Source organism: Eleutherodactylus coqui, chromosome 2, assembly GCF_035609145.1.
Source record: "Eleutherodactylus coqui strain aEleCoq1 chromosome 2, aEleCoq1.hap1, whole genome shotgun sequence".
Taxonomy (NCBI): domain Eukaryota; kingdom Metazoa; phylum Chordata; class Amphibia; order Anura; family Eleutherodactylidae; genus Eleutherodactylus; species Eleutherodactylus coqui.
Genome location: NC_089838.1, coordinates 12,219,022 through 12,245,793, shown reverse-complemented (window position 1 = coordinate 12,245,793; position 26,772 = coordinate 12,219,022). Strand labels below are relative to the sequence as shown.

Sequence of the window (26,772 nt, the reverse complement as noted above, 5' to 3'; positions counted from 1 at the left end):
CAGCGTCTGCTTTGCTGGCTCTACCGCCCCTCCTCTTCCCCTTGCCGTTGGAGTCCTCCAGGGCTCATTCCTCAGCCCCCTCCTCTAGCACATTGACACGGCTCCTATTGGACAAACCATCAGTAGATTTGGCTTTCAGTACCACCTCTACGCTGACAACACCCAGTTATACACCTCCTCCCATGACATCTCTGCACCTTTCCTTCAGAATGCCACTGACTGTCGTCCACTGTCTCTAACACTATGTCCTCTCTCTACCTAAAACTGTGTCTTTCAAAAACTGACCTACTGGTCTTGCCGCCCTCTACTAACCGACCTCATACTGACATCTCCATCTCAGTGTGTGGCACCATAACTCCCAGCACGTCCGCTACCTTGGGGTTATATTCGACTGTGATCTCTCCTTTACCCTCTATATCCAATTCCTTTCCCAAATGTGTCACCTGCACCGCAACAACATTGCAAGAATCCACCCCTTGCTCACTGAAGACACGCTAAAAATGCTCACTGTTGCTCTCATCCACTCTCAGCTCGATTATTGCAACTCGCTGCTGATCAGCCTCCCCTACACCAGACTCTACCCTCTCCAATCCATCCTGAATGCGGCAGCCAGGCTCATCTTCCTGTCCAGCCGCTACTCGGACGCCTCTGCCCTGTGCCAGTAACTGCATTGGCTGCCCGTCAAATATAGAATTCAATTCAAACTTGCCACCTTCATCCACAAAGCCCTCCACCTTCATCCACACCACCGTGCTGCCCTACATTGCCTCCATCATCTTAATCCACCACCCAGCCGCGCCCACCGCTCCGCCAACGAAATCAGATTAAGTGCGTCTTTAATATGAACCTCTCATTCCCACCTCCAAGACTTCTCCAGAGCAGCACCAGTCCTCTGGAACGCACTACCTAAAACTATTCGGGCAATGCCCGACATGCAAAACTTGTTCTAAAAACGCACCTCTTCAGGGAGGCATACCATATCTCCTAAACCAAACCCCTCGGTACTCCACCTGATAACATGCTCCCTGACCTACTGACTGCAATCCCTGCCAGCCACCCCCTGCAGTCACACAGACTCAGCCACCACATGGCTTAACTCTGATCATTGTCTATGTGTATAGCATCCCTCACTCTCCACCTCGCCATACCGTGCACATCTACAACCCACTTTACCTTCTGTATCCACCCATTAGCTGTAGTATGTAAGCTCGTTACAGCAGGACCCTCACCCCTACTGTTTCCATCAGCTGATTAATAAATGTAACTGTGGTCTTGTTTCTGTTCCCCGGTCCAGTAGGGGCTGCGGAATATGTTGGCGCTATATAAATAATGATTATTATTATATTTTAAGGCAGGTTATTCTAATGATTATGAACATCAAACGCCATATCTTTGGCTAGATCAATTATCATTCACCTGGGGCTGCATCTTGTGATGCTTCATGATTATCTGTAAGCGCGATCATGTAAGATAAGGCATTTAATACAAATATGACTCATTAAAATGTAGATGGAGAGCCAGGAATGTGGAGCGAATGGATTTCAAAGGCAAAGAAGCTAATATTACCATGATAACAAGCAAGGTTCAGACTGGAATGCCAGCAAGCTAATGGCCAACTGAATTTTTCTTAAAGGGTTTCCAGGCTTTGGGCAATCCTTACTTCTCAGAAGGGACATTGACAATAAGTTTTAGTGTCCTCCTGCTGGGACCCCCAGTGATCAGCTGTAGTCTGTGGGAAAACCTGACAGTAAAGACCCATTTACACAGGCCGCTGATCAGCAAGATCATCTGCAGGAATGTTTGTTTGCCCCATCACAAGGCTAGCTGCTTGCTGACGGCTGATTGCATCTGCTATCATCGGCAACACCTCTCCCCATCATATGAACAGGGGGTGTGCTGCTGACAATAGTAACGACTGCACTAACAATCATTTATCTGCAATGCAAAGAGCATTGGCCTGTGTAAAGGCTTTTATTAAGTGCCGATCTTGTTGCTTGCCGCTCGGTATTTGGCTCAAACTGAGCCATGTAAAAGGACCTTTAACCCCTTCAGTGGTGGGTTTCTTACCCCCCCCCCCCCCCCCCCCGTCAGACCCACCAGGGCAGGTTTTTTAAATGGGCCAATCATTTAATTTCAACTAATTTTGCAGTCGCGTTCCAAGAGCCGTAACTTTTTCATTTCCCCACTGACACAGCCATATGGGGGTTTGTTTTTTGCGGGACAAGTTGTACGTTTTGATGGCATCCTTTATTGGTATATATAATGTATTGCATAACTTTTGTAAAAAAATTTGTAGGGAGATTGGTGGAAAAAAAAGAAATTCTGCCATTTCTTTTTTGGATTCCATGTTTACGGCGTTCAGCGTGCGGAATAAATAGTGTGATAACGTTATTCTCTGAGTCACATGATCCCGGCGATACCGAGTTTATACAGTTTTTTATGTTTTGCTATTTTTGTACATTGAAAACATTTTTTTTCCCCTAAAGTCTGCTTTTGTGTCGCCACATTCCTAGAGCCGCATTAATTTTTTTTTCCATTGCCAGAGCTCTAGAAGGCCGTGTTTTTTGCGGGATGATTTCCAGTCTTCATTTATCTGTTGGGAACTTGTAAAATTTTGATCGCTTTTTATTCCATTTTTTTCTAGGGGCAAGATTAATCAAATCTGTAATTCTGGCATGTTTTTTTATTTTTCACTGCATTCCCTGAGCAGTATAAATAATGTATTAAAGTAATTCTACAGGCCGGTACGATTATGCCAATACCAAATTGTAATCGTTTTCTTCTTTTTCGCTACTTTTTCCCACTTAAAAAAAAGATTATTTTTTTATCGCTGCATTCAAAGACCCCTAGCATTTTAATTCTTTTACTAACGGGGCTGTGTAAGGGTGTTTATTTTGTGGGATGAGTTGTACTTTTTATTATTACCATTTGTTGATCCGTGCAGCATTTCGATCGCTTTCTATTCTTTTTTTTGTATGGTAAGATTAAATTAGCTATTTTTGCCACGTTTCAAATTTTTTTTCCATGCTGTGCACCTGGCAGATTAAATAATGTACTATCTTCCTTCTCTGGGTCATAACGTACGCAGGGATATCACATGTGTAATTTTGTTTTAAATTTTTTAGTTTTTACAAAATAAAAGGGAGAAAGGTGGGGTTCTGGCGTTTGTTTTTTTATAATTTTTTAGTTTTTTTTTATTTTTCTAACTTTTTAAAAATTTCTGTTCCTTTAGGGGACTTGCATAATAATTTTTTTTATTCTTATAATACTCTGCTATGCTGAGGCATAGCAGGGTATTAGAGAGGCTATGATGCTCAGACAGTCTGAGTCTGAGCGTCATAGCCTAATTTAGCTGGCAGACCTGGAGGCTATATTCAAGCCTCTGTATGCCACAGAGACCCATCAGGACCCCCTGATCACATTGCAGGGGGTCCAATGGTGACAGAGAGAGCCCCCTCCCTTTGTTAGCCCTTTACATGCTGCAGTCGCACAGACCGTGGCATGTAAAGGGTTAAACAGCAGAGATCGGAGGTTTTCTCCATTCTCCGCTGTAAGAGCTGGTGCTCGGCTATCATCTGACAGCTGATCACCAGCTCTCCCTGCCACGGGGACCATCAGTCGGCTTCTGACAAGCCAATGGTCTCCATGGCAACATGTAAATAGTGCAGGAGTTCAAAAAAAGAAGCGGAAAGTCCTGCACTGGTTCTGTGTGGGACTGTGCAGGTGGTGTGTGTGCAAAACACAATGCCACAGCTTATGGCATTGTGTTCTGCTTGGTCCCATCGTGAAACATAGCCCGGAAATCTTGTGGGCTATATTACTCTGGGCAGTGGAGCTAGTCACAGAAAATTTCCGGGACTGCCACTGATGGGGTTAAGGGATTGTACAAAGACTCACTTTAGTTTGCCTATCCACCACTGAGACCCCAACTGATCCCAAGAACATCCGCAGGGAGGATGAGATAGAATGGATTGGCCGACTGTTGCGCATACTCCATTTATCTTCAATGGTTCTGCCGCAGATAGCCGAGCATTTGTACTCAGTGATTTCTGTCAACCCCATTAAAAAGAATGGTGTGCAGATACACATGTGCAACCATCATTCGATCTCCACATCACTGCATGTGGGTCCAGCAAGCCTTCAATGATGAGAATAGTGGAACATGTGACCCTGTTCTCTGGATTGGTGAGGGCGTCAACGATGAGACCCCCACTGAATAAACTTGTACCACCTATTCTGTGGGTAGTTGATAAAGGGCAATCTTGGTACAACCCCTTTAAGTGTTCGATTCCACAGGAAACGGCATAAGGTCTGACAGATATGGGTCCTATCCCTGGGATCCACACCTATCTCCAACACAGGGGTCCACTGACCCTGCCCTAACTTGCCTCTACAGCCACCGCTGGCTGGGATTACAGAAACTGCCGTAACTTCTGGGATGCAGAAACAGTGTAGACCGCTGCGCTACACTGTTTATGCAACTATCATTCATTTATAAGAAAGTTATGAGAAAATAATAAAATGGGCATTTTGACTGTTTCCATAATCCTGGCCACCAGTGATAGCGGCATGGGGATGCCCTTAGCATGGATACTGGACTGAGGAATTGGGATATATGAAGTAAAAAACATCAGCTACCTACATGTACAGTCCCTCTGGTTCTTTGCAAGTTCGAAGCCTGGACGACACTCACATGCCACTCCTACTTTCGTCGTTTCCCGGCAGATATGGGCGCAGTCGTGGTCTTTGTTCATACAGTTCATGCCTTCTGTGAAAAACAAAAAAACACATCAAGGGAAGGAAGTTCGAAGAAATCTGGCTTGTCATCCCCATATAAGTAAAGTGGAATCAAGGTTTAAAGGGCACCAGTCAGCAGACTCAAGCCGGACTAACTGCTGGCAGATTAAAACACTGACAAGCTCTCACATTACAGAGAACTATGATTTATTCAGCAGAGTTTACAGAAAAAACATAGTTTTGAAAAGAGCCAGACACAGAGAGAAATGTCCACTGGGTGGCGCCCTTCCAGCTTCTTCCCGCCTGGCTCAGTTTGATCGACAGGTCTCTCCCTATGCAAATCAGTGATTCTCAATCTATTTCATATAGAGGGATGATGAAAACATAATTGTCACAAAAGGTAACCAAATTCAACAAGTATATAAGGCACAGTGACTAGATCCCATATCACATCTCCATTTTACCACAGAGAAAGCCAAAAAGGTTGACAAGTAGAGATGAGCGAGCATTGTCTATAGCGAGTACCTGCCCGCTCGGAAGAAAAGGTTCGGGTGCCGGCGCAGGTGAGTGTTGAGTTGCGGGAGTGAGCAGGGGGGAGCAGGGGGGAGAGGGAGAGAGAGATCTCCCCTCCGTTCCTCCCCGCTCTCCTCCGTCGCTCCCCGCCCCCAGTCGGCACCCGAACCTTTTCTTCTGAGCGGGCAGGTACTCGCTAAGGACAATGCTCGCTCATCTCTATTGACAAGTTTACTGATGTCTTCTTATCAACCAAAATTGAACCATTGGAAACAACTGTAACCACTAACCAGTCAAAGTGCCAGTCCAGAGTACTCATGTAACATAGTACTTTAGACTGAAAAAAAGGCAATGTTGTCTCCTTGTGAACGAGTAATGAAATATTCGGGTCGGCAGTAGCCAATCCAATTTTCTAAAAATTATTCGGAATTGAGAAGGCCGATTCTGACTTCCATTGAAATTGGTGGGAGTAAAAATCCGATTCAATAACGTGTACAGGTGTGTATGCGTATGTATGTACTCCTTTTTCTAGGGATGTGGCTCATCAGCACTCCTGCCTTTCAGTGCTGAGCTCTAAGGCTCAAATCCCATTAAGGTCAACATCTGCATGAACGTTGGAAAACTCCATCCAGATATTGGCCTTGGTCAGCAGTAGTGCAAACAACTGAACCAGCACACTGTCCATTCTGCTCTGGGCGTAAAGAATAACAAGAATAAATACAAAGAGAACATAAAGAAACTCATCCAGATGTTGCTGTTGGTCATAATGGAAGCTACAACGCCAGCACTGCAAAGCAGCAGCGCTAACAACTGAGCCACCACACTTAGCTGTTCTGCTCCAGACGAGAAAAAACAGCAGAAATATCACAGAGAGAACATAACCCCTTCCCCTCCAGATGTTGTCATTCGTCAGATTTGAACCTACAACTTCAGCTCTGCAGGGCAGCAGTGCTAACAACTGAGTCACCACACTTGTCTGTACTGCTGTAGAGGGGAAGAACAGGAAGAATAAACAGAAAGAGAACATGAAAATGCCATCCAGATGTTGCCATTGGTCAGATTTAGACTTAGAACTCCAGTTAGGCAACAGTGCTAACAAGTGAACCACCATGCTTGTCCTTCCTTCTTCTTGTTTTTCCTTCACCTTCTTCCTCTTTTTTCTTCGCCCTCCCCCTCCTTCAGTGGAGAAGTAGAATAAGAAGAAAGTGAAGGAGAATAAAATATGGAGAAAGCATAGTAGCAGAAGAAGGAAGAGGAGAAGGTAAAGAAGACAAGGGGAAGGAGATGAAGAAAAATAAGAAGATCGCCATTCATTTCCCTTCTTATTTTTCTCCTCCTCCAGAAAAGAAAAAGCAGGAGGAGGAAAAAGAAAAAAAGTTTGGTGACTCAGTGGCTATTGGCTTGTAGCACTGGGGTTCTAAGTTAATGACTATGGACAACATCTGCATGAAGTTTGTATGTTCTCTTCGTGTTTATTATTCTTCTCCATCTTCTCTTCCTCTGGAGTGGGAAGAACTGTGGTGGCTCAGTTGTCAGCACTGCTACTTTGCACTGCTGGAGTTGTAGGTTCAAATCTGACCTAGGACAATGTCTGGAGGCGTTTCAAATACCATGCAGATGTTATGATGATGGGATTTGCACCTAGGACCCCAGCACTGAAAGGCAACAGTGCTAGCAACTGAACCACATCCATAGAAAAAGGAGACACACACAGTTCACTCCCTTCTGTTTTTACTTGTAAAAAAAATTCACGGTCGATTTTTACTAAAAATAGGGTATGACAATGCAATTTTGTGAAAAATCAGCTTCATTTTATTGCCTGGCCAATCACAATGAGCAACAATACTCATATCTATACACTGAGGAGAGAAGGCAAAAAATAAAATGTAGCTCCCTCCTGGTAATTGTTAACATCTCCTTACACCTAACCACCTGTAATACCACTCTCCCTCTCCGGTCCTGGGACAAATTTTGCCCTGGGACTGGAGGGTCACTTTAATTCACTTCGCCCTTGTATGCTATTGCTGTAGGATTTTGGGAAAGGGGATCCCTGAACAGGTTTTCACCACTCTTGGAAAAAAGGAATAAGACCAATATAGGCTGTATTCCTTTCCTGCAGGAAAAAACTGGTACTGATGTATCTTGTCTCCACCGGAAATGATGGGTGGAGACAAGGGTTAGGCTGTTTGACAGCCAGGTAATGCCCCCAGTTGCTGATTGGCTACAGGATGTTCTCAGTGTAGCCGATGGGCTTGTTGGATGATGAGACGCTGCAGGGGGTTGTCAGTGTACCCCATGGCCTTCCATGATCAGACACTGGAGGTGTAAGTCTGTGCCCTAGTATCTGCCTTTGTTTGCACGGCTGCAGTGATTCTCAGAGAGCTGCTGGCAGCGTGTTCTTTTAACCTAAGGCACGCTGGCTGGTATGCTAATACACTTCCCGCCACCCTCACATCTTCGCTTAGGGTATCGTGGCTGGCAGCGTCTCCTGGTAGCTGCTGCCATGCACTCACCGATCCCTGCTGGTGTGCTACACTTGCCCGCACTCTCACATGACCACTGAGGGGATCCGAAGTGCTCAGTGTCCCTGCTCCCATGTCCCCTTTGCGGCGCTCTGTGTCCTCGCTGTGGCTCCAGCGCAAACATTGCTGTGACACTGCATCTCCTTACATCTCCCTCACTACACATTCTCCCCGCACGCTCACAGAGACGCATAAACTGCGCTAGCTGCCTAAATGTCGGTGCTCAGCCCAGCAACTTCCTGCCGCCTCACTCAGATGCACAGCCTCAGCGGGTGCCAAATAACGAGAATCCTTAGTCGCCACGCACCACCCACTACAGCAGCCCTGAACATCTGGGGCCATGAGCAGGTCTACCCCCTCAGCCCCTGTGATAGCACCATATTGTGGCTGTTATACACTGTGCTAAAGCCTACGTGCCACAGCCAAGGGATAAATCCATAGAGGAAATCCAGACAGACCATCAGCCAATCGGAAGCTAGAGGTGTGACAGAGGGTGTCAACTCCAGCTAAGGCCGGTCAGCCCCAGCTTCCGATGTCGACAAGATACACCAGTACCGGATACACCATCACCATAAGCATGTGCACTGAATACATAAAAATGCAAGATATTTTGTGCACATTTTAATCAAAGCATGTGGGCCCATTCTCTATTCCTAGGCCAACCTTATTGTATTGGTACCTGACTTTAACCCTTTCCAATCCACTGTCTGACCTCTGAAGACATTATGATTTAAGGCTGTACGGCTCCGATGTTGGAAGACGTCCGTCGGGGTTCTCTTACTGTATATTGCCAGCCTCTCTGCTGTTGGAACCTATCCAACGTGTCACCTCATGCAGTACTGGCGTTAGCCGGCATATAGCGCCGTTGTATAATGGCAGAAAAAGAGTAAGCCCCCTAGGAAAACCAGGATACAAATTGGATTGGAAGGGGTTAAAAGACACCTCTCTTTGGGCCAAAAGCCTTCAAGTGAACTCAGGGAAAGCAGAATATCTGGCTATTTACTGTCACTGAAGCACCTGGGACAGATGACAAAAGTGCAGGTAGCCACTCCAACAGAAATGCACATACCATAAAAAACAAAGTCAGCACTTCCAACAAAAAAATAAAATACAAAGGTGCCTAAAAGCTACAAATACAGTAAAAGAAACACATGCTTCAGAGCTCATACATGCTATATTTAATAACTGAATAAAAGTGCACAAGTGCTGATCTACTTTTCAGAAGTGCAAACCTTGTATTTTGTTATGTGGAAGTGGCCGTCTGTACTTTTACTGCGCGCTCTATAATTCATCTGCTCCAGGTGCTTCAATGAAAGTATACAGCCAGGTATTCTGCTTTTCATCAGTTTATTTAGAGGCCTTTCGCCAAAAGAGAGGTACCTTTTAGAGTTAGGTACCCATCCAATAAGGTTCACATGGACGTGGCAGATGGGCCCACGTGTTTTGATCAAAATGTGTATTAAAAACCTTGCATTATTATGTAGTTATTATAAGAACAGTTGGGGAATTTGAGTCAGATGGTAAGTGTGTATAAGTGCTGAAACATGTATCTTGTTACTGCATATGTATATGCACTGACTTATTTTACAAACCAATCAACCTCAACTGAGCCCAATAGTCATCGCCATTAAATGACTTGTCCTCAAAGTGAAGGTACAGTTAATAAAGATGCATTCAAGTTCTACTGAGAAACTAGTATGAAACCAATTGCATATGCTGTGGGGGATGCAATGCACAGCCAGGAAGGTCAGTGATATCTCCAGCACCCCTCCTAATGCTGGATGTATGATAGAATAGATTGTACCGGTCACATGTCACTAGATAAACAAATTAAAGTCTACACAGCAAGTCCATATGTTTTCAATTCCTAAATAAAACAGCCTTGGTAACAATACAATCATCCCCTGCAGATGGGATTGTGATTTTAGGTTCACGGGATACTCCTGCTCTGTGTGCAGGCCAGGAAAAGCACATCTGTCATTGCACCTCAGCCCGGGACCTTGTCTGGAGGATTAAAAGACCGTACAACTTTATCATGTCAGCAAGGGGAGAAAGAGGGATTGTGGTCCAGTGATGGTCACAGGCTAAGATGGTCACCTACGACAAGGGGATGTTTTTCCGCTGCTCAGTGATCCAATTTTTGTGCTCTTTTGCCCGCTGGAGTTTCGTCTTTCTGTTTCTTTTAGACACAATGGTGGTGAGACAAGTCATCTGCTGTTATATCCCATCAGTGATAAGGAACAGCGAGTTTTGCGTTCAGGCATGCTAGTTGGAGCTCCAGCGTTGTATTGACTGTGCAGCGCCTGTTCATCCGAACGATTGCTGACATCCTCCTCTGACCCCTTTTGGTGAAAAGTTGTTTCCATCTACAAGACTCTTCACACTGGATGTTTTTCCTCGACCACACAATTCTCGGTAGACTCTCACACCCCTACACAAGAAAACCCCACGCGGTTGGCAGGGATATCCCGGCCCCGACTAGTCTAGTACCGATGGCCGACCTCGTTGGAAGTCGCTCAGATCGCTGGATTTTCCCATCTAATGAGGAGTCACACTGAAACTGATCCACGGAAAACCTGATTTTATGCTGCACTCCGGGGTCATGGGAGAATTTCAGGCAGAGAAGCATCAATTGTAAAAGGGGCTAACGTCTTTATTAAAGGGGTCAATCAGTATAAACATGTCATGACCCTCCAAGCCAAATGATGTCAAGGGATTGCATCATGAGACTCCTCAAGGCTTAGGTGAATAGTGCCGATTAAAAGTAGTCTATCGTTTTCTGTATACAGCTCCTATACAGATCTATGTGTCTCCATGCATGGTTGCAGACTATAAACCACCCTTGTGTGTAGTCTGAGCCAGTTGTCATGTGTTGTTCTCTTTCACGTAATCTTGTAGATTTGATACCTCGGTTTGTCCTGCTAAGAACAATCCCATTTTGCTCTACTGGCTAACACGGTACCAAACTTTTTTCTTTCTTCTCACTTTATTTACATTTTCTTATGTTGTGGTCTGGTGCAAATTTTTTAAAGATTTCACGTTGTTCCCTGTCCTTCTGCACTCAGCACCCCATAATGACAAAGAGACAACAGAATCATAGAAATCTTTGTAAATCTTTTAAAAAAGACCATCTACCGTTCTGCATTGACATAAGTATTCACACCCCGTACTTCGTTGCAGCCCCTTTGGCAGTGATTCCAGCCTCCAGTCGTCTTGGTAGAATGACACAAGGTTTGCACCCCTGGATTTGGGGATTTTCTGCCATTCTTCTCTGCAGATCCTCTGAAGCTGTCAGGTTGGTTGGGGTCACCTGTGGAGCCATTCTCAGGTATCTCCAGAGATGTTCCGACTGGGTTCAGGGCTCTGGCTGGGCCACTCAAGGGCATTCACATGTCAGGACCAGCGGCTCTCGGGGTCTTTGTGCCCGCACCGCTGGTCCTATCACCTGGGCTGCGTAGGGGAGCCCCGATGTTTGTGACTTCCCCTGGCCAACGTAATCCTGGATGCTGGCCCAGGGAGCAGGTGCCTAGGTAGCGGGGTTGCTGGGGACACGGCAGCTGCCATCCCACGCCGCGTCCCCATTGCCATGACACCCGGGCGCGCTTGCTCTGTCTCTGCCTGTCTTTAGCAGGCGCCAGGGGCTGTTTCTCCCAGCGTCCTGTGATTGGGTTCTGCTGCTGTCAGGCCCAATTAGCTGCTGGGGCAGGAGTTCTGATCAGTTTCCTTCTGACCTTGTATGTTTGGTCTCCAGCTAGACCCGGGTTACCTTGAATTGATGCCCTGCATTGACTCGCTTGCTTTGGACCTCACTTCGACTTCGTCTGACCCCTTGTACCGCGTTCTCCCCTGTTACCGACCCGGATTGCCAGACCTGCTTTTGTGTTTGTTTTTCTGTATTTGTCTGTAAGTCTGACTCCTGCCCCGCATTCCTAGTGAGCCTAGGGACTGTCGCACAGTTGTCGCCCTAGGGTCTAGCCTAGGAGGGCAAGTAGGTAGGGACAGGGGTTGCGGGTAGGACTAGGGTCTTCCACTCGTCCGGACTCCAGTCGTGACATCACATAATTGTCCCTCAGACCCCCACCCACTGCTTTGTCTTGGCTGTGTCTGAGGGTCATTGTCTTGTTGGAAGGAGAACCTTCTGCCCAATCTGAGGTCCCCGGAGCTCTGGATCAGGTTTTCATAAAGCATATCTCTGAACTTTGTTCCATTCAGCTTTCCACCCACCCTGACCGGTCACCCCTCCCCCAGCATGATGCTTCACTGTAGGGATGGTATTGGGCAGGTGATAAGCGGCGCCTGGCTTCCTCCAAACATAATGCTTTAAATTGGGGCCAAAAAGTTCAATCTTTTTCATCAGACCAGAGAATCTTGTTCCTCGGTCTGAGGGTCCTTTAGGTGCTTTTTGGTAACTCCAGGCGGCTTTCATGTGTCTTTTACTGAGGAGAGACTTTTTTGCTGGCCCCTCTGCCATGAAGCCCAAATTGGTGGAGGCTGCAGTGATGGTCAACCTACTGGAAGTTTCTCCAATCTGCACACAGGGTCTTTGGAGCTCAACCAGAGAGACCATTGGGTTCTTGGTCACCTCTCTTACCAAGATTCTTCTCCATGATGACTTATTCTGGTGGGTCAGCCAACGCTAGGAAGACAACAGGGGAGAGTTAGCACACTTGTGCAATTAGCCAGATGAATGCGCTAATGCAGTGCCGAAACATGTTGCTTCAATAAGAGACATCTTTGGATTCTTTTGTCTCCTGTCAAGGGGCGCCAACTCTCCCCTATTAACTTCAAGCTTCCACTGAAATCCTACGGATAGTCCTTCCTTGCTGTGTTTGGGATAGCTGCTGCTCTCTTTGCCAGGCTTTCCAGTGTGTTGTGCTGATAGCGCCCTCAGGTCCGATTATTCTATTTTGCCTTTGAAATCCACATCTCGGCTGTGCGATGCAATGAAGCACAGTTTTCTTGTATTTTGCAGCTGTAAGAAGAGTCCTGATTGTTTTAATCATCTTCCATCTATAAATTATGGAGGCCGCTGGGCTCTTGGGAACTTTCAGAGCAGAAATGTTTTCGTAGCTTCTGCAGATCTGTGCCTCCACACAATCCTGTCTCTGAGCTCTACAGGCAGCTCTTTCCTCCTCATGGCTTGGTTTTGGCTCTGATATGCATTGTGAGCTGTGAGACATTGTAGTGTCTTTAAAAATTATGTCCAATCATCTGAATTTACTGCAGGTGACTCCAATCAAGGTGTAGAAACATCTCAAAGATGATCGAGATAAATAAGAGGCCCTCAGAGCTAAATTTCAAATGTCATTCCAAAAGGTGTGAATACCTATGTCAATGCAAAATGTTAGTTTTTACATTTAAAAGAAAATTTACAAAGATTTCTAACATTGTGTTTTCACTTTATCATTATGGGGCACTCAATACAGAATGATGGGGAAAAACTGATTTTTTTTTTCTGCACAAGGCCGTACCATAACAAAATGTAAAATAATAATGGTGAAAGGGTCTGAAGACTTTCCGGACCCACTGTTCATATATGTGTACAAGATTCGGTGCTCTGATCTGCCCATCATCGTTCTTTCGGTGGCCAGGATCAAACATACGCGTCGACATTGCTACATACATCAAACATACACGTCAACATACTTTCTATTTAACGCAATCTCCAGAAAAGCATGGAGAACTTGTCATCTCAACATATTACAACACTGTTGGACACCGGGTTGACATATGGTTGCCCACAAGCTGCGGCGAAACTGTGGCGTTACAGCGATATTTTACTGTAGAGGAATGAGGATCTCCTATGACATCCATATGGCCTACAAATACCACCAAAACGCGTTGCAATGGTGGGGTGGCCCCTTCAAATGGGAGACATCTTTAAAATGAGACAACTGTTTTACAAAAACAGCACCATTTTTTGTCCTTGGCTTATGTTTGGTATTGCAGCTCAGCCCTAGTAACTTGAAAGCGGTCGAGTTGCAATAATAGTAACAACCACTAGAAACTAGTGACGCTGTTCTTGGAAGAACGCAGCCACATTTTTCCAATCTCATAAAACCCCTTTTTGGTGTGAGATTATTAAAGGAGATGTCCCGCGCCGAAACGGGTTTTTTTTTTTTTAAACCCCCCCCCCGTTCGGCGTGAGACAACCCCGATGCAGGGGTTAAAAAAACCACCCGCACAGCGCTTACCTGAATCCCGGCGGTCCGGCGTCTTCATACTCACCTGCTGAAGATGGCCGCCGGGATCCTCTGTCTTCATGGACCGCAGGGCTTCTGTGCGGTCCATTGCCGATTCCAGCCTCCTGATTGGCTGGAATCGGCACGTGACGGGGCGGAGCTACACGGAGCTACACGGAGCCCCATAGAGAAGAGGAGAAGACCCGGACTGCGCAAGCGCGGCTAATTTGGCCATCGGAGGGCGAAAATTAGTCGGCACCATGGAGACGAGGACGCCAGCAACGGAGCAGGTAAGTATAAAACTTTTTATAACTTCTGTATGGCTCATAATTAATGCACAATGTACATTACAAAGTGCATTATTATGGCCATGCAGAAGTGTATAGACCCACTTGCTGCCTCGGGACAACCCCTTTAAGTGATCTGTTTTCTTGGACTGTGATTGAAAAGTACATATTAAGCTGAGGTTGTACAATGATAAGTCGCATCCAGATCATGCGACAGAATAAAAATGTGTGCAATGCACTAAAGTTGTATGACTATTTCAGAGTATTATATAGTCACATGCAATTGAAGATGCGCAACACCCAATAGACATCGCTGACATGTACATCGCCCGTCACTTGCATTCAGAGATGCTGAAAAAGTCCCATACGATCTATGATCCTGGGTAATCCAATGATTACCTACAGTATTTTGGGAGCAGCATCAGAACTGGGTCAAGAATGAGAAACCTGCAACTTGCAAAAGTGGTGACAGAGGCATGAGAAGACAGAAAACAAAGGTGCAACATAAGAAAAAAAGCTGCAGTTATACTGGAGGTTTCGTCAGCGATAAAAGATAGCATGAGTCTAACAGGACAAGGGCATCTGGTGTAAGAAGTGAATGATACTGAGATTACTGATATACACAATCCTATCCAAAGTAATTAGACACATGAATAAGAATGAAAAGTAGTACCGTATTTATATTATGTTATATGTTAATACTTAGTGGGGCTCCATTGACCCTAATGACATTGGATACTCTCAATGGCATACTATCTACTAACGACTGATACACTTCAGTGGGTATTTCCCTCCATTTATCCTGCAATAGTATGGTCAGTTCTCTCGAAGAAGATGGATACTATTCATATTCCATAACCCGAAATTTCAGTTCGCCCCAAAGATGTTCAGGTTGGGTGCAGCCAGTTTAATTGTGGAAATCCATATCCTCAAAGCAGCATAAAACAGCGTTGGATTTGTGACAAGACGTGTTGTCCTGTGGGAAGTATGGCTGACCGTTCCCAGATTATTACTACGATGTCGGCAGTGCAGTAAAGGTACACCTCCATGTTCATGGTTTTGTCACTACACCCAACAGACCAAGGCCATAATGGAGCTTCCACCATCCTTAACTGTTGGTGGAGTTCCCCAGGCATCCTCCACACCCAGGTTTGTCCATCTGATTTGAAAATGGAGTAGCGTGATTTATCACATCTCAGAAGGTTTCTCCAATGACGACACTCTTTATACCCCTGTAGACCATCTGATGCATTACACTTTGTGATGGACGGCTTGTGTGCAGCGGCATAACCTGTATAGCGTGTAGTTCCCATCATAAACTATGGCTGAGAGCTCCAATGGTCTCCATGGTATGTAGCATGGTTTAGGACGTGACATGCAAAACAGACACAATGCATTCTACTGTTAGGGGGGGTCCAAATACTTTTGGTAGGATAGTGTACAAAGATCTCGGCATTACATTGCATGTTGCACCGCCATACTTGTTGCTGCCTAATCTACAGTAATGAAACCGTTGATGGACACCATGGCCTCAGTAATATTGTTCTAGCTCTGCAGCTCACAGAATGCATGTTGGATGACTAAGCAAATTTGAGGTTTAGGTGAGGTAGAATGCTAGGTGACACCTTGGTTGGAGAGGTTATGATGTCCATATGGGTTGTCAGACAGCTTTTCCCAAATTAAGATACCTGATGAATATTATTCTGATGGAGAAGCCTCAAGGAATTATATTTCTTGGAGACTTTATTTTTTTTATGTGACGTGTTAGTAAAATTTAGCTGACGGCTCAGACCTATTCTCCCAAGTTTACAATTGGTCTGCTGTTTTCTAAAGATGAGAGTAGAAACCTTCATCAAGACAGAGTTCACGGGTGCAGATAAACCAAGGAACAGACCATATTTGTCCTTGAGGAAAGACTCTTTATTTCCATCCACAACAATGGCAGATTGTGCTATTCTAAAGATGCGGTTTCCATGGAGATGCCATCAATAACATTTTCTGCATCACTTTCCTTAAAGGCGTCCGAAATGCTACAAGCTCTCGGTCAATGTGGGAAAACAAGAACAATTATCTTGTCTATCTGGACAGCAGAGCAAAGCTGCTCTTAGCCTCATCAATGGAAAATTATTTAGAAAGGGGATGGGAGGAAAAAAAAAAAAAAGGTTTTGAAGAAACTTTTTCCCCCTCCTTTCTTACTGAGAATGACGATGTCTCTGAGAGCGCTTTGTAGTTTCTCGATGGTAAAACAAACAATTCACGTGGCTGAAAGGGTCTAGTGTTGCGGCACAAATAGAATGGGCTTGAATGACTGATCTGATGCAATAAGCTTTCGGGACATCAAACGGAGTTTTAAAACTTTTATTGTGTCAAGTACAAATCGACCATTTGCGAGACACTGACAAGTTGTGAACTTCAGCTGCTTCTCACGTTTATTATGATGCAGATGGCGACATCTTCTACTAATACAGATGCGCTCTCCGGTGGCTGATTTACTACGAGTTCCTGACTTGAGGCTACTGAAAAATCCTATTTTTTTGTGATCGTTGCAGGTTTTTTTGGAAAGCAAATCTCCATTTTCACTTAACTTGGCATCAGACAAACTGGAGACTGAGAACTATCTTGGGCCCTTTACTAACCACCATCACAGTTCCTTGAGACTGGAGACTGGAGTTCCTAGAGACTGAGAACTATCTTGGGCCCTTTACTAACCACCATCACAGTTCCTTGAGACTGGAGACTGGAGTTCCTAGAGACTGAGAACTATCTTGGGCCCTTCACTACCCACCCTCACAGTTCCTTGAGACTGGAGTTCCTGGAGACTGAGAACTATCTTGGGCCCTTTACTACCCACCCTCACAGTTCCTTGTTGGCCACCAGCACCAACTGTCCATGCTCAGATACAATAACTACGAAACACCGACGCTGAATCCCCATGGATGAGATGTCAGAGTGTCCTACCACCGAAAAGGCAATGCAACATAGTGACATTGGGAACCGAGATGCTTAGTGATCTAATTCTTACACTCTCTTGGCCGCTGGAGTCTCACTTTCCTGTCTGTCTTAGACACAATGGTGCTGGGACTGGTCGTCTGCTGTTATAGCCCATCTGTACTAAAGAACGATGACTTGTACATTTACAAATGTTCGTTGGAGCACCAGCGTTGTATTCCACTATAGTTTCCTTGACCGGGCAGCACCTAGTCGTCAGAACAATTTTTGACATCCTGACCCCGTTCATCGATGAGATGTTTCCGTTGACAGCATCTTCTTTCTCTGGATGTTTTTCTTAGATAACACCATTCTCTGTATACTCTCCACACCGCTGCATGATAAAACTCCACATGGTTGGCAGTGACTTTTGCTATTGATGGCCTATCCTCAAAATGGGGTCGCTGCTCGGATCACTGGGCCCTCTGTCAATGCAGACAATGCTGGAAGCAGATAGCGCTCCTGCATTGCAGCAGCCCAGTTTGGTAATGCAGGCACAGCTTCCCCTGAACTCAATCAGAGCTGTGCCTGCAGTACCAACTTGGGCCACAGCAATGTTGATAGCACCAACTACTTCCAGTGCTGTCCACATGGACAATGAGCCCAGCAATCAGCTACCCTATCAATCAACTATTGATGATGTATTCTGAAGACAGGCCATCAATAGTAAAAGTCCTGGACAACCCCTTAGCCACTTCAGGACCGGCGAATGATGATAACAGCTGCTGGTAACTGCCATCAAAGTTATCTCTGGGTGCTGCGGTCAAAGCCGACAGCGCACATAAAAACAGTCAGTGGGCGGGCACAATCAGAGGGTGCTAGTGGGATAGCATGGCAGCATGGAGCCTACTGAAGGCTGCCCCACAAAGATGACTTTCAAGTTATGCCCATGGCGGGGCTTGAAATGAAACATCAAAAATTGCTATTTACTGCTGTACTGAAGTATATGGGGACTAAATAAAAGCGTAAAAAGAGATTTAATAAAAATAATTTAAAGTTCAAACAAAACCCCATTTTCACATTTTTCCTATAAAAAAACTAGACAATTAAAAAATTCCACAAATCCGAGCTATTAAAATATCATAACATTTATCCTGAACGGTGAAGGCCAAAAAAACAAAAGACAGAATGTCAGAATTAGGTTCTTTTTTTAGAATTCTGGCTCCCAAAAAATGTTAATAAAAAGTGATCAAAAAGATGTATGCGTCCCAAAATGGTAATAATACGAGCTACAGCTCACTCCGCAATAAAATGAAAACTCACACAGACCAATCGACGAAAAAATTAAAAAGTTACAGGTCTCAGACTATGGCAATGGAAAGAAATTTTTGTTTAAGAACTTTTTTAAACTTTCTAAAAATAGAAAAACATTTAAAAACTCTGTACATTTGGTGGGATTGGCAGCCTGCGCTTGAAAGAAGTCCAGGTCTCAAGTAGCATCGTAATCCTCCTGACTCATAGAACAAAGTTCAGATGTCATTTTACTGGTACTATTAAAAATACAACTAGTCCAGCAAAAAAACAAGCCCTCATACAGCCATGTTGATGGCAAAATAAAAAAGTCACAGCTTTTAGGAGGCAGGGATTAAAAAAACAAAAATAAAAAAGTGATGAATCTCTGAGCCTGAAGTGGTTCTGATCTCTCCTTTATCCCTTACATTTAATCTCTGGCCAGAACATGCCACCTACACCTCAAGAACATCGCAAAAATCTGCCCATTTTTCACAGTGGAAATGCAAAAAACGTTCACCGTTGCCCACATCCACCCTTGGCTCGATGATTGCAACTCGCTGCTGATTGGCCTCCCCACGCCAGACTCTCCCCTCTCTAATCCATCTTGAATGCGGAAGCCAGACTCATCTTCCTGTCCACCCGCTACTTGGATGCCTCTGCCCTGTGCCGGTCACTGCACTGGCTGCCCGTCCAATACAGAATTCAATTTTAACTCACCACCCTCATCCATAAAGCCCTCCCCAGCACCGCGCCGCCCTACATTGCTTCCCTTATCTCAATTCACCACCCAGCTCATGCTCTACGCTCCACTAACTAAATCAGATTAAGCGCCCCTTTAACTCGAACCTATAATTCCCACCACCAAGACTTCTCTAGAGCAGCACCAGTCCTCTGGAACGCACTACCAAAAAGCTATGCGGGCAATCCCCAACACACAAAACTTCAGTTGCTCTAAAACTGCGCCTCTTTAGCGTGGCGTACCACATCCCCTAAACCAAACCCCTCTGTACCCCCCTGATCACATGCTCCCTGTCCTACTGACACACCGATTCATCACTATACGGCCTGACCATTGTGTGTGTATAGCATCCATCACTCTCCACCTCCCCATATTGCTCACATCTCCAGCGCCTTTACCTTCTGTATCCTCCCCATTATTTGTAGCAAGTAAGCTCATTGGAGCCCCGCACCCCTACTGTCTCCATCAACTGATTACTACATGTATCTGTGGCTTTGTTTGTTCCCCCTGCTTTGTAAGCGCTGCAGAATATATTGGCGCTATATAAATACAGATAAATAAATAAATCTCGTTATTTGTATAGCGCCAACTTATTCCATGGCGCTTTCAAGTAATTTCTTTATTTATTACCCCCACCAAGCTGGGTGCTCATTTTACCGACCTCGGAAGGATGGAAGGCTGAGTTGACCCTAAGCCGGCTACCTGAACTATATACTACCAGTAGTTACCCAATACAGACTACTTCATATCTATCTCTCCGGTCCGCTGCTCATTAACAAGGACTCCCTGGTTTTGTGGCTTCTCAGATTATACGTCTGCCTCCCATATCTGGATTCTAGGTATCTCCTACTTTGGGTTCTCCAAACTGCTTTCCTTTTCTCTCCACATTCATGCTGCCCATTGTTTGCAGTGGGTGACCTTATCAGACCCCCAAGCTAATCCATAGAGATCAGCAGCATTCTTCGGCACAATAGTGCAGAATGTCGCAGAGAAATTTGCTAACAGGTCCTTGAAGGGGGATTCCACTTTGAGTCGCCTTCTGACATGTCACAGGATCCTAGTAGACACTACAGGAAAATTACTGCTGCACAAATCTAGATTCACCATCAAGTAATATGCGACGCTAGGTTCTGGTTGGGTTGGTGCCGAAGAACAAATACGGCAGAGGAGCCGATCCAATTGCTTTACCTTCAAGAAGCAATAGCCAAAGAAAATGCAGAAGGGGCTGCAGCCTCTTTATTCTAAGGATCAATGGGGGGTTGGCTATTCTATATCAGTATGCTAGTAATATTTCAGAACGTCCAGGGAATGTATCCCCTAGCATTTTTTTCTAACCAATTAAAAACAGATAGAGATTAGAGAATCATTTTCTAGTTTTTTAATCTGTTTTTATTTTCTGATTACAGATTTTTTTACTCTCTTGTCTGTACATGACTATGGGGGCGGCCATCTTGCCTGTGTAGCACTTAACAGCATTTAGAGATATGCTTTACAGCAGCCTCATAGCATATAGACACAATGGGCGCAAGAGAAGACCCATTGACTTCTATGGGAGAATGTTCTAGACACGCTCTGTGCCCTGTGCATGGATCATTGTGCTGGGAGTGGGAAGAGATGAGCTATGAACAACACCAACTGTAAATGGTGGATCCGGTGTTCATGGCCAGCTTTAGCTACAAGTGACCCATGTGGTCGCACAGGGCACTGGCCAGCAGTTTGTAGAGTGAGCACTAGCCGGATATCGGTCCTATATGATCTTCTTTCTCAGTGTGGCAGCATCCTCCTCCTATCTCTATTTGCTCTCAGCCATTCGGCACTCCAGCAACATAGTTCAGCTGTTGTATTTGTGCTGCGAGCTTGGTTCTGATGCTGTATTTATGTTATGAGCTTGGTTCTGGTGTTGTATTTATATTATGAACTTGGTTCTAGTTCTATATCTGAAGCAGCACTCCCCTATGACCCAAGCCATCTGATGCAGACCACGGCAACCCTGGCTCACGCCTCAAACGTGCTTCATCCGGCGGTGCTCTAGAAGTGCTGAATGGCTGTGGAGGAAGTCGCAAACATCCGCAGGCTTCCTCCACTACAAATTCATGCTCAGAACCTATAACGTCGCCCTCCACCACACCATCACTATCTCACAACCCTAAACGGCTCTTTGATACTTTTCACTCCCTTCTCAGCCCCCGGTGACGGATCTCAGTGCTGTAGAGTTGGCTGCTTACTTCAAAAAGAAAATTGATGACTTCCGTCAGGAAATAAGTTCCCAATCCCAGACTAGCCCTGACCCTAGTCTTGTCAGCACTGCATCTAGCTCCTGCTCACTGGCTGTACTCAGACCAACGACAGATGAAGAAGTCTCCAAATTGCTCTTCACTGCTCGCCCCACCACTTGCGCTAGCGACCCTCTTCCCTCACACCTCCTCCGATCCCTCTCCGCAGTGGTCATCTCCCATCTCACCACTATATTCAACCTCTCTCTGACCTCTGGCATCTTTCCATCTTCTTTCAAACACGCCATCATATCCCCACTGCTAAAGAAGCTGACTCTGGACGCGACTAATGCTGCCAACTACCGACCCATCTCTAATCCACCCTTTATCTCCAAACTACTAGAACGCCTAGTTTACTCCCACCTTGTAAGCTATCTATCGGAGAACTCTCTCCTAGACCCCCTAGAGTCTGGCTTCTGACCCCAACACTCGACAGAAACTGCCCTTACAAGGGTATCCAATGACCTACTGACAGCCAAATCGAGGGGCGATTACTCCCTACTGATCCTCCTTGACCTCTCTGCAGCATTTGACACCGTTGACCCCAAACTCCTCCTCAGTATGCTTCGCCCCATCGGTCTAAAGGAGATTGCTCTCTCCTGGTTCTCCTCCTACCTATCTGACCGCTCTTTTTAGCGCCTCCTTTGCTGACTCTACCTCCCCTGCTCTTCCCCTTGCTGTTGGGGTCCCCCAGGGCTCGGCCCCCTCCTTTTCACCATCTACACAGCCCCTATTGGAAAAACCATCATGAGATTTGGCCTCCAATACCACCTGTACGCTGATGACACCCAGCTATACACCTCTTCCCATGAAATCTCTGCACCTTTCCTCCAAAACATCGCCAACTGTCTGTCTGCTGTCTCTAACACTATGTCCTCTCTCTACCTAAAACTAAACCTCTCTAAAACTGACTTACTGGTATTTCCACCCTCCACTAACCGACCTCCTCCTGACATCTCCATCTCAGGGTGTGGCACCATAACTCCTAGACAACATGCCCGCTGCCTTGGGGTCATATTTGACTCTGATCTCTCTTTTACCCCCTACATCCAATCCCTGGCCCGAACATGTCAGCTGCACCTCAAGAACATCGCAAGAATCCACCCTTTTCTCACTGTAGACACACTAAAAATGCTCACTGTTGCCCTCATCCACTCCCGGCTCGATTATTGCAACTCGTTACTGATCGGCCTCCCCTGCACCAGACTCTACCCCCTCCAATCCATCCTGAATGTGGCAGCCAGGCTCATTTTCCTGTCCAGCCGCTACTCGGATGCCTCTGCCCTGTGCCAGTCACTGCACTGGCTGCCCCTCAAATACAGAATACAATTTAAACTCGCTACCTTCATCCACAAAGCCCTCCACAGCGCAGCGCCCCCTATATCGCCTCCCTCATCTCAATCCATCACCCAGCCCGGGCTCTTCGCTCTGCTAATGAAACCAGACTGAGGGCCCCTTTAATTCGACCTTCTCATTCCCGCCTCTAAGACTTCTCCAGAGCAGCACCGGTCCTCTGGAAAGGCTACCCGAGCAATCCAGGACTCGCAGAACTTCAGGCGTGCTCTAAAAGCGCACCTCTTCAGGGAGGCATACCGCATACCCTAAACAAACCTCTCTGTACTCTGCCTGATAACATGCTCCCTGACCTACTGACTGCAATCCCTGCTAGCCATCATAAACCGCTCCTGCAGTCATACCGTTTCTGCCGTCACACGGCCAAATGTCTGGCCATTGTCTATGTGTATAGCATCCCTCACACTCCACCTCGCCATACCGTGCACATCTCCAGCCCCTTTACCTTCTGTATCCCCCCATTACCTGTAGTATGTAAGCTCGTTGGAGCAGGACCCTCACCCCCATCGTTTCCATCAACTGATTACTATGTAACTGTGGTTCTGTAATTTTTGTCTTTCTGTATTCCCCCTGTCTATGTAAGCTCTGCGGAATATGTTGGCGCTATATAAATAAAGATTATTATAATATCAATGTATTGAGCCTAGTTCTGGAGCTGTACCTATGTTATGAGCTTGATTCTGATGCTGTATTTATGTTATGAGCTTGGTTCTGGTACTGTATATATGCTGTATGCTTGGTTCTGGTGTTGGATTCATGTTATGAGCTGGGTTCTGGTACAGCACCGTATTCATTCTTAGAGCCGTTATGGAGCCACATATATGTTATGAGCTTGGTTCTAGTACAGTATTTATTTACTGAGCTGTTTTGGTGTAGGTATACTGCTATCTCCATGCTTTCTTCACAAACAGAATACAGGCGGACTATTAGTACAATATCTGTATATATTTTTTTTCTTATGACCCCGGGGGAAGGATACTTAATAGTGTACCATTCAACCTAAGGCGAGCACTGCCTGCGTTATTATCCTTCCACTGTAATCCTGCCTACGATGGTAATGAGATAACTTGTAAGAACAGAGAGTTTCAGAATACTATTTGGCCTAGTGGTCAGTGTGAGCACTGCAGGGTTGGAGGGTTTATTTTAAATATAGATTGTGACATTGAAAATTAAATTAAAACCCCCACAATTCTTTAAAAAATGTTTCACATAAAAACTTGATTTATATAATAGGTAATTTAAAGATAACACGTTCCCTTTACAGAGAGTCTGTCACCTACTTTTAGCCCCATAAGCTGAGCCTATGGCCTAATATCAGGCGACCCATGGATGTAAGTTTTATACTTACCTCCCCCGTTGTTCCCCTGGTGTACATGCTGGAAGCTGCTGTTGTAGTGCACTGAGCAGAACTGTTAAGCAGTCTGCCCATTCTAAAGTTGGAATGGGCAGACTACTCAATGCACTAAGTGGTGGCGTCCGGCGCTGACACAGGGGGGAACAACGGAGGAAGTGGTAAGTATAATACAACCCCGGATTCAGCGACTCACCTACTTTCAGCTCATAAGCTTGTATAGTATTGGCTGTTCATTATTATTTTAAGTATATAACTACAATATATATGTAGTTATATATTTGTCAAAAATGCTGTCCAGTGCTAGAGAAAAAAAGGGTTATGTACGCCGCCAGAAGATGAAACACGATACAGAGAAACAGAAAATAAATATTAAGATCAGTCATTATATCTCCCTTCTATGTACGGTGAGGAGCCGTTCATTTTACATGGAAGTACATAATTCATTTTAACGGGCCCCGGTCTGACAGGAACAGCTGGAGGGAGAAGTAGAAAAACAGAAAACTTTACTTAGTGAGGAATACCCAGGTGATGGAACACACAAGTTCTATCTGGAAGAATACTGGTAGCTCGTGTAGTGGTCGGAGCAGAGCAACCAGGATGGAGATAAGCTAGACTACCGATGTAACCATAATGGTGGCTTCACAAACACCACCACATTTTATCATGCTGGTGTTTGGAAACAAAGCCAGGAGTGGACTCAAAAGGAATGGGAGATCTGAAGAAAGAAGGTCTTAGATTTAGTTCTGCTCGATCCATTTTTGTTTTTGGCTCAAAAACTGCAGTGTGTAAAACCAGGAACCCTCTAGGCCCACACATGAGGGCACATTTACTATACTTAAAGGGGTTGTCCCGCGCCGAAACGGGTTTTTTTTTTTTTCAACCCCCCCCCCGTTCGGCGCGAGACAACCCCGATGCAGGGAGGTAAAGAAAGCTCACCGGAGCGCTTACCTTAATCCCCGCGCTCCGGTGACTTCTCTACTCACCGCTGAAGATGGCCTCTTCCTCCGTGGACCGCAGCTCTTCTGTGCGGTCCACTGCCGATTCCAGCCTCCTGATTGGCTGGAATCGGCACGTGACGGGGCGGAGCTACACGGAGCTACACGGAGCCCCATAGAAGACTGCAGAAGACCCGGACTGCGCAAGCGCGGCTAATTTGGCCATCGGAGGCCAAAAATTAGTCGGCTCCATGGAGACGAGGACGCCAGCAACGGAGCAGGTAAGTATAAAACTTTTTATAACTTCTGTATGGCTCATAATTAATGCACAATGTATATTACAAAGTGCATTATTATGGCCATACAGAAGTGTATAGACCCACTTGCTGCCTCGGGACATCTCCTTTAAGTTCTAGCTACGTTAAAGGGGTTGTCCAGGTCTAGAGGAGCCCGAGTTAGGGGAATCTGTGGACTCAAGCCCTGAGGGTCACGGAGGGTTGCTTGTCTCTAACTCCCTTTTACCTGCGCAACCCGGGGGCCATGTAAAAGTCAGGCCCAGGCTCTTGCCACACTGGTTCAGTTGGTAACTGGATGAAAAGAAGAGCCCGTCTGCACGTAGTACAATAGAGGGTCCAGAGTAACGCTACATAACCAGACCAGGAAGCCATTTTGAACTGTGTTTACTATTAGCAACAACACAGTCTTGAATGTATTACATGGGATGTTTCAATAAGAAAGGCAACAGAGGAGCAGGTTTTACTTCTCACGTTTGCTGCATGAGTTTTCGATGGACCGGGTTAGCAGTTTGCACAATAGTCACCTGCAACTGCTCGAAAGGGAGGACAATGATCCGTAGCACCCGGTTCTGGAATTCTCTCTCTCTCTTTCTCTCTGGATCCGCCATGACAGAGAAGGAGGCTGGATTTTTAGCTGTTAGGATGAGCAGAACAGCTCGTTCCCTCTAATTATGTGACGGACACAGAGAGACTCCAAACCACATAACCTGAGGCAGAAACCAGAGATTCCAACTCCACAGGCCTACCCAATGGGGCTGCCCAACTTGGCTTAATCCTCTTCTCAATGAGTGGTAATCGTGTACATGACTCCACTTCTTGACAGGTACAATAAAATTTGTGAAACGTTGAAGGGGTAATGGGTATTGTTTCCTCCTATACAGTCTTGCATACATATTGCAATTACGGACCTTGAATTTATTTATGTCTTTGTGTCAGAATTCAGTTCCGAGTCAAATGTCAAAGTGCTGACCTCAGCTATCTGTCTGCCACATTAAAATGAATAGAACAGACGAAGATAGTGGAGTCAGCTTCATTCCCCACTTCACTACAAAAATGGAAAAGCGGATCATGAAATGTGAAATAGGGGGGGACACGGGTCCCCCATTCTCAGGATCAATGGGGGTGCCAGCAGCCGGATCCCCACCAATCTATCAGTTTCTACTAAACCAGTGGATGGGTGAAAACTGAAAAAAGTCATATTGCCGGAATACCCCTTTAAATGTGTTGTCCAGTTTAGAAAATCTATTTTTATATACTCTATTAGGAAATTCCAAGTTAATAGAGTAGGGTCCTGAAGTCAAAATCCTTATATTTTGACCAGAGCTGGTAGAAGTTACAAAGAATATCTCTCTCTCTCTGG

General features: G+C 45.5%; 1 protein-coding gene across 5 annotated transcripts in view; it reads right to left on the bottom strand.

Moving 5' to 3' along the window:
• Positions 1-26,772, bottom strand: part of SCUBE1 (signal peptide, CUB domain and EGF like domain containing 1) — a 298,612-nt gene that overhangs the window by 124,519 nt on the left and 147,321 nt on the right. For 2 of the 5 annotated variants that reach the window (XM_066590365.1, XM_066590368.1), the window contains exon 5: positions 4,643-4,768. In XM_066590365.1, the coding sequence (XP_066446462.1) occupies positions 4,643-4,768 (126 nt within the window). The remainder of the gene's footprint in view (positions 1-4,642; positions 4,769-26,772) is intronic. The other 3 variants (XM_066590366.1, XM_066590369.1, XM_066590367.1) reach the window with 2 other exon arrangements.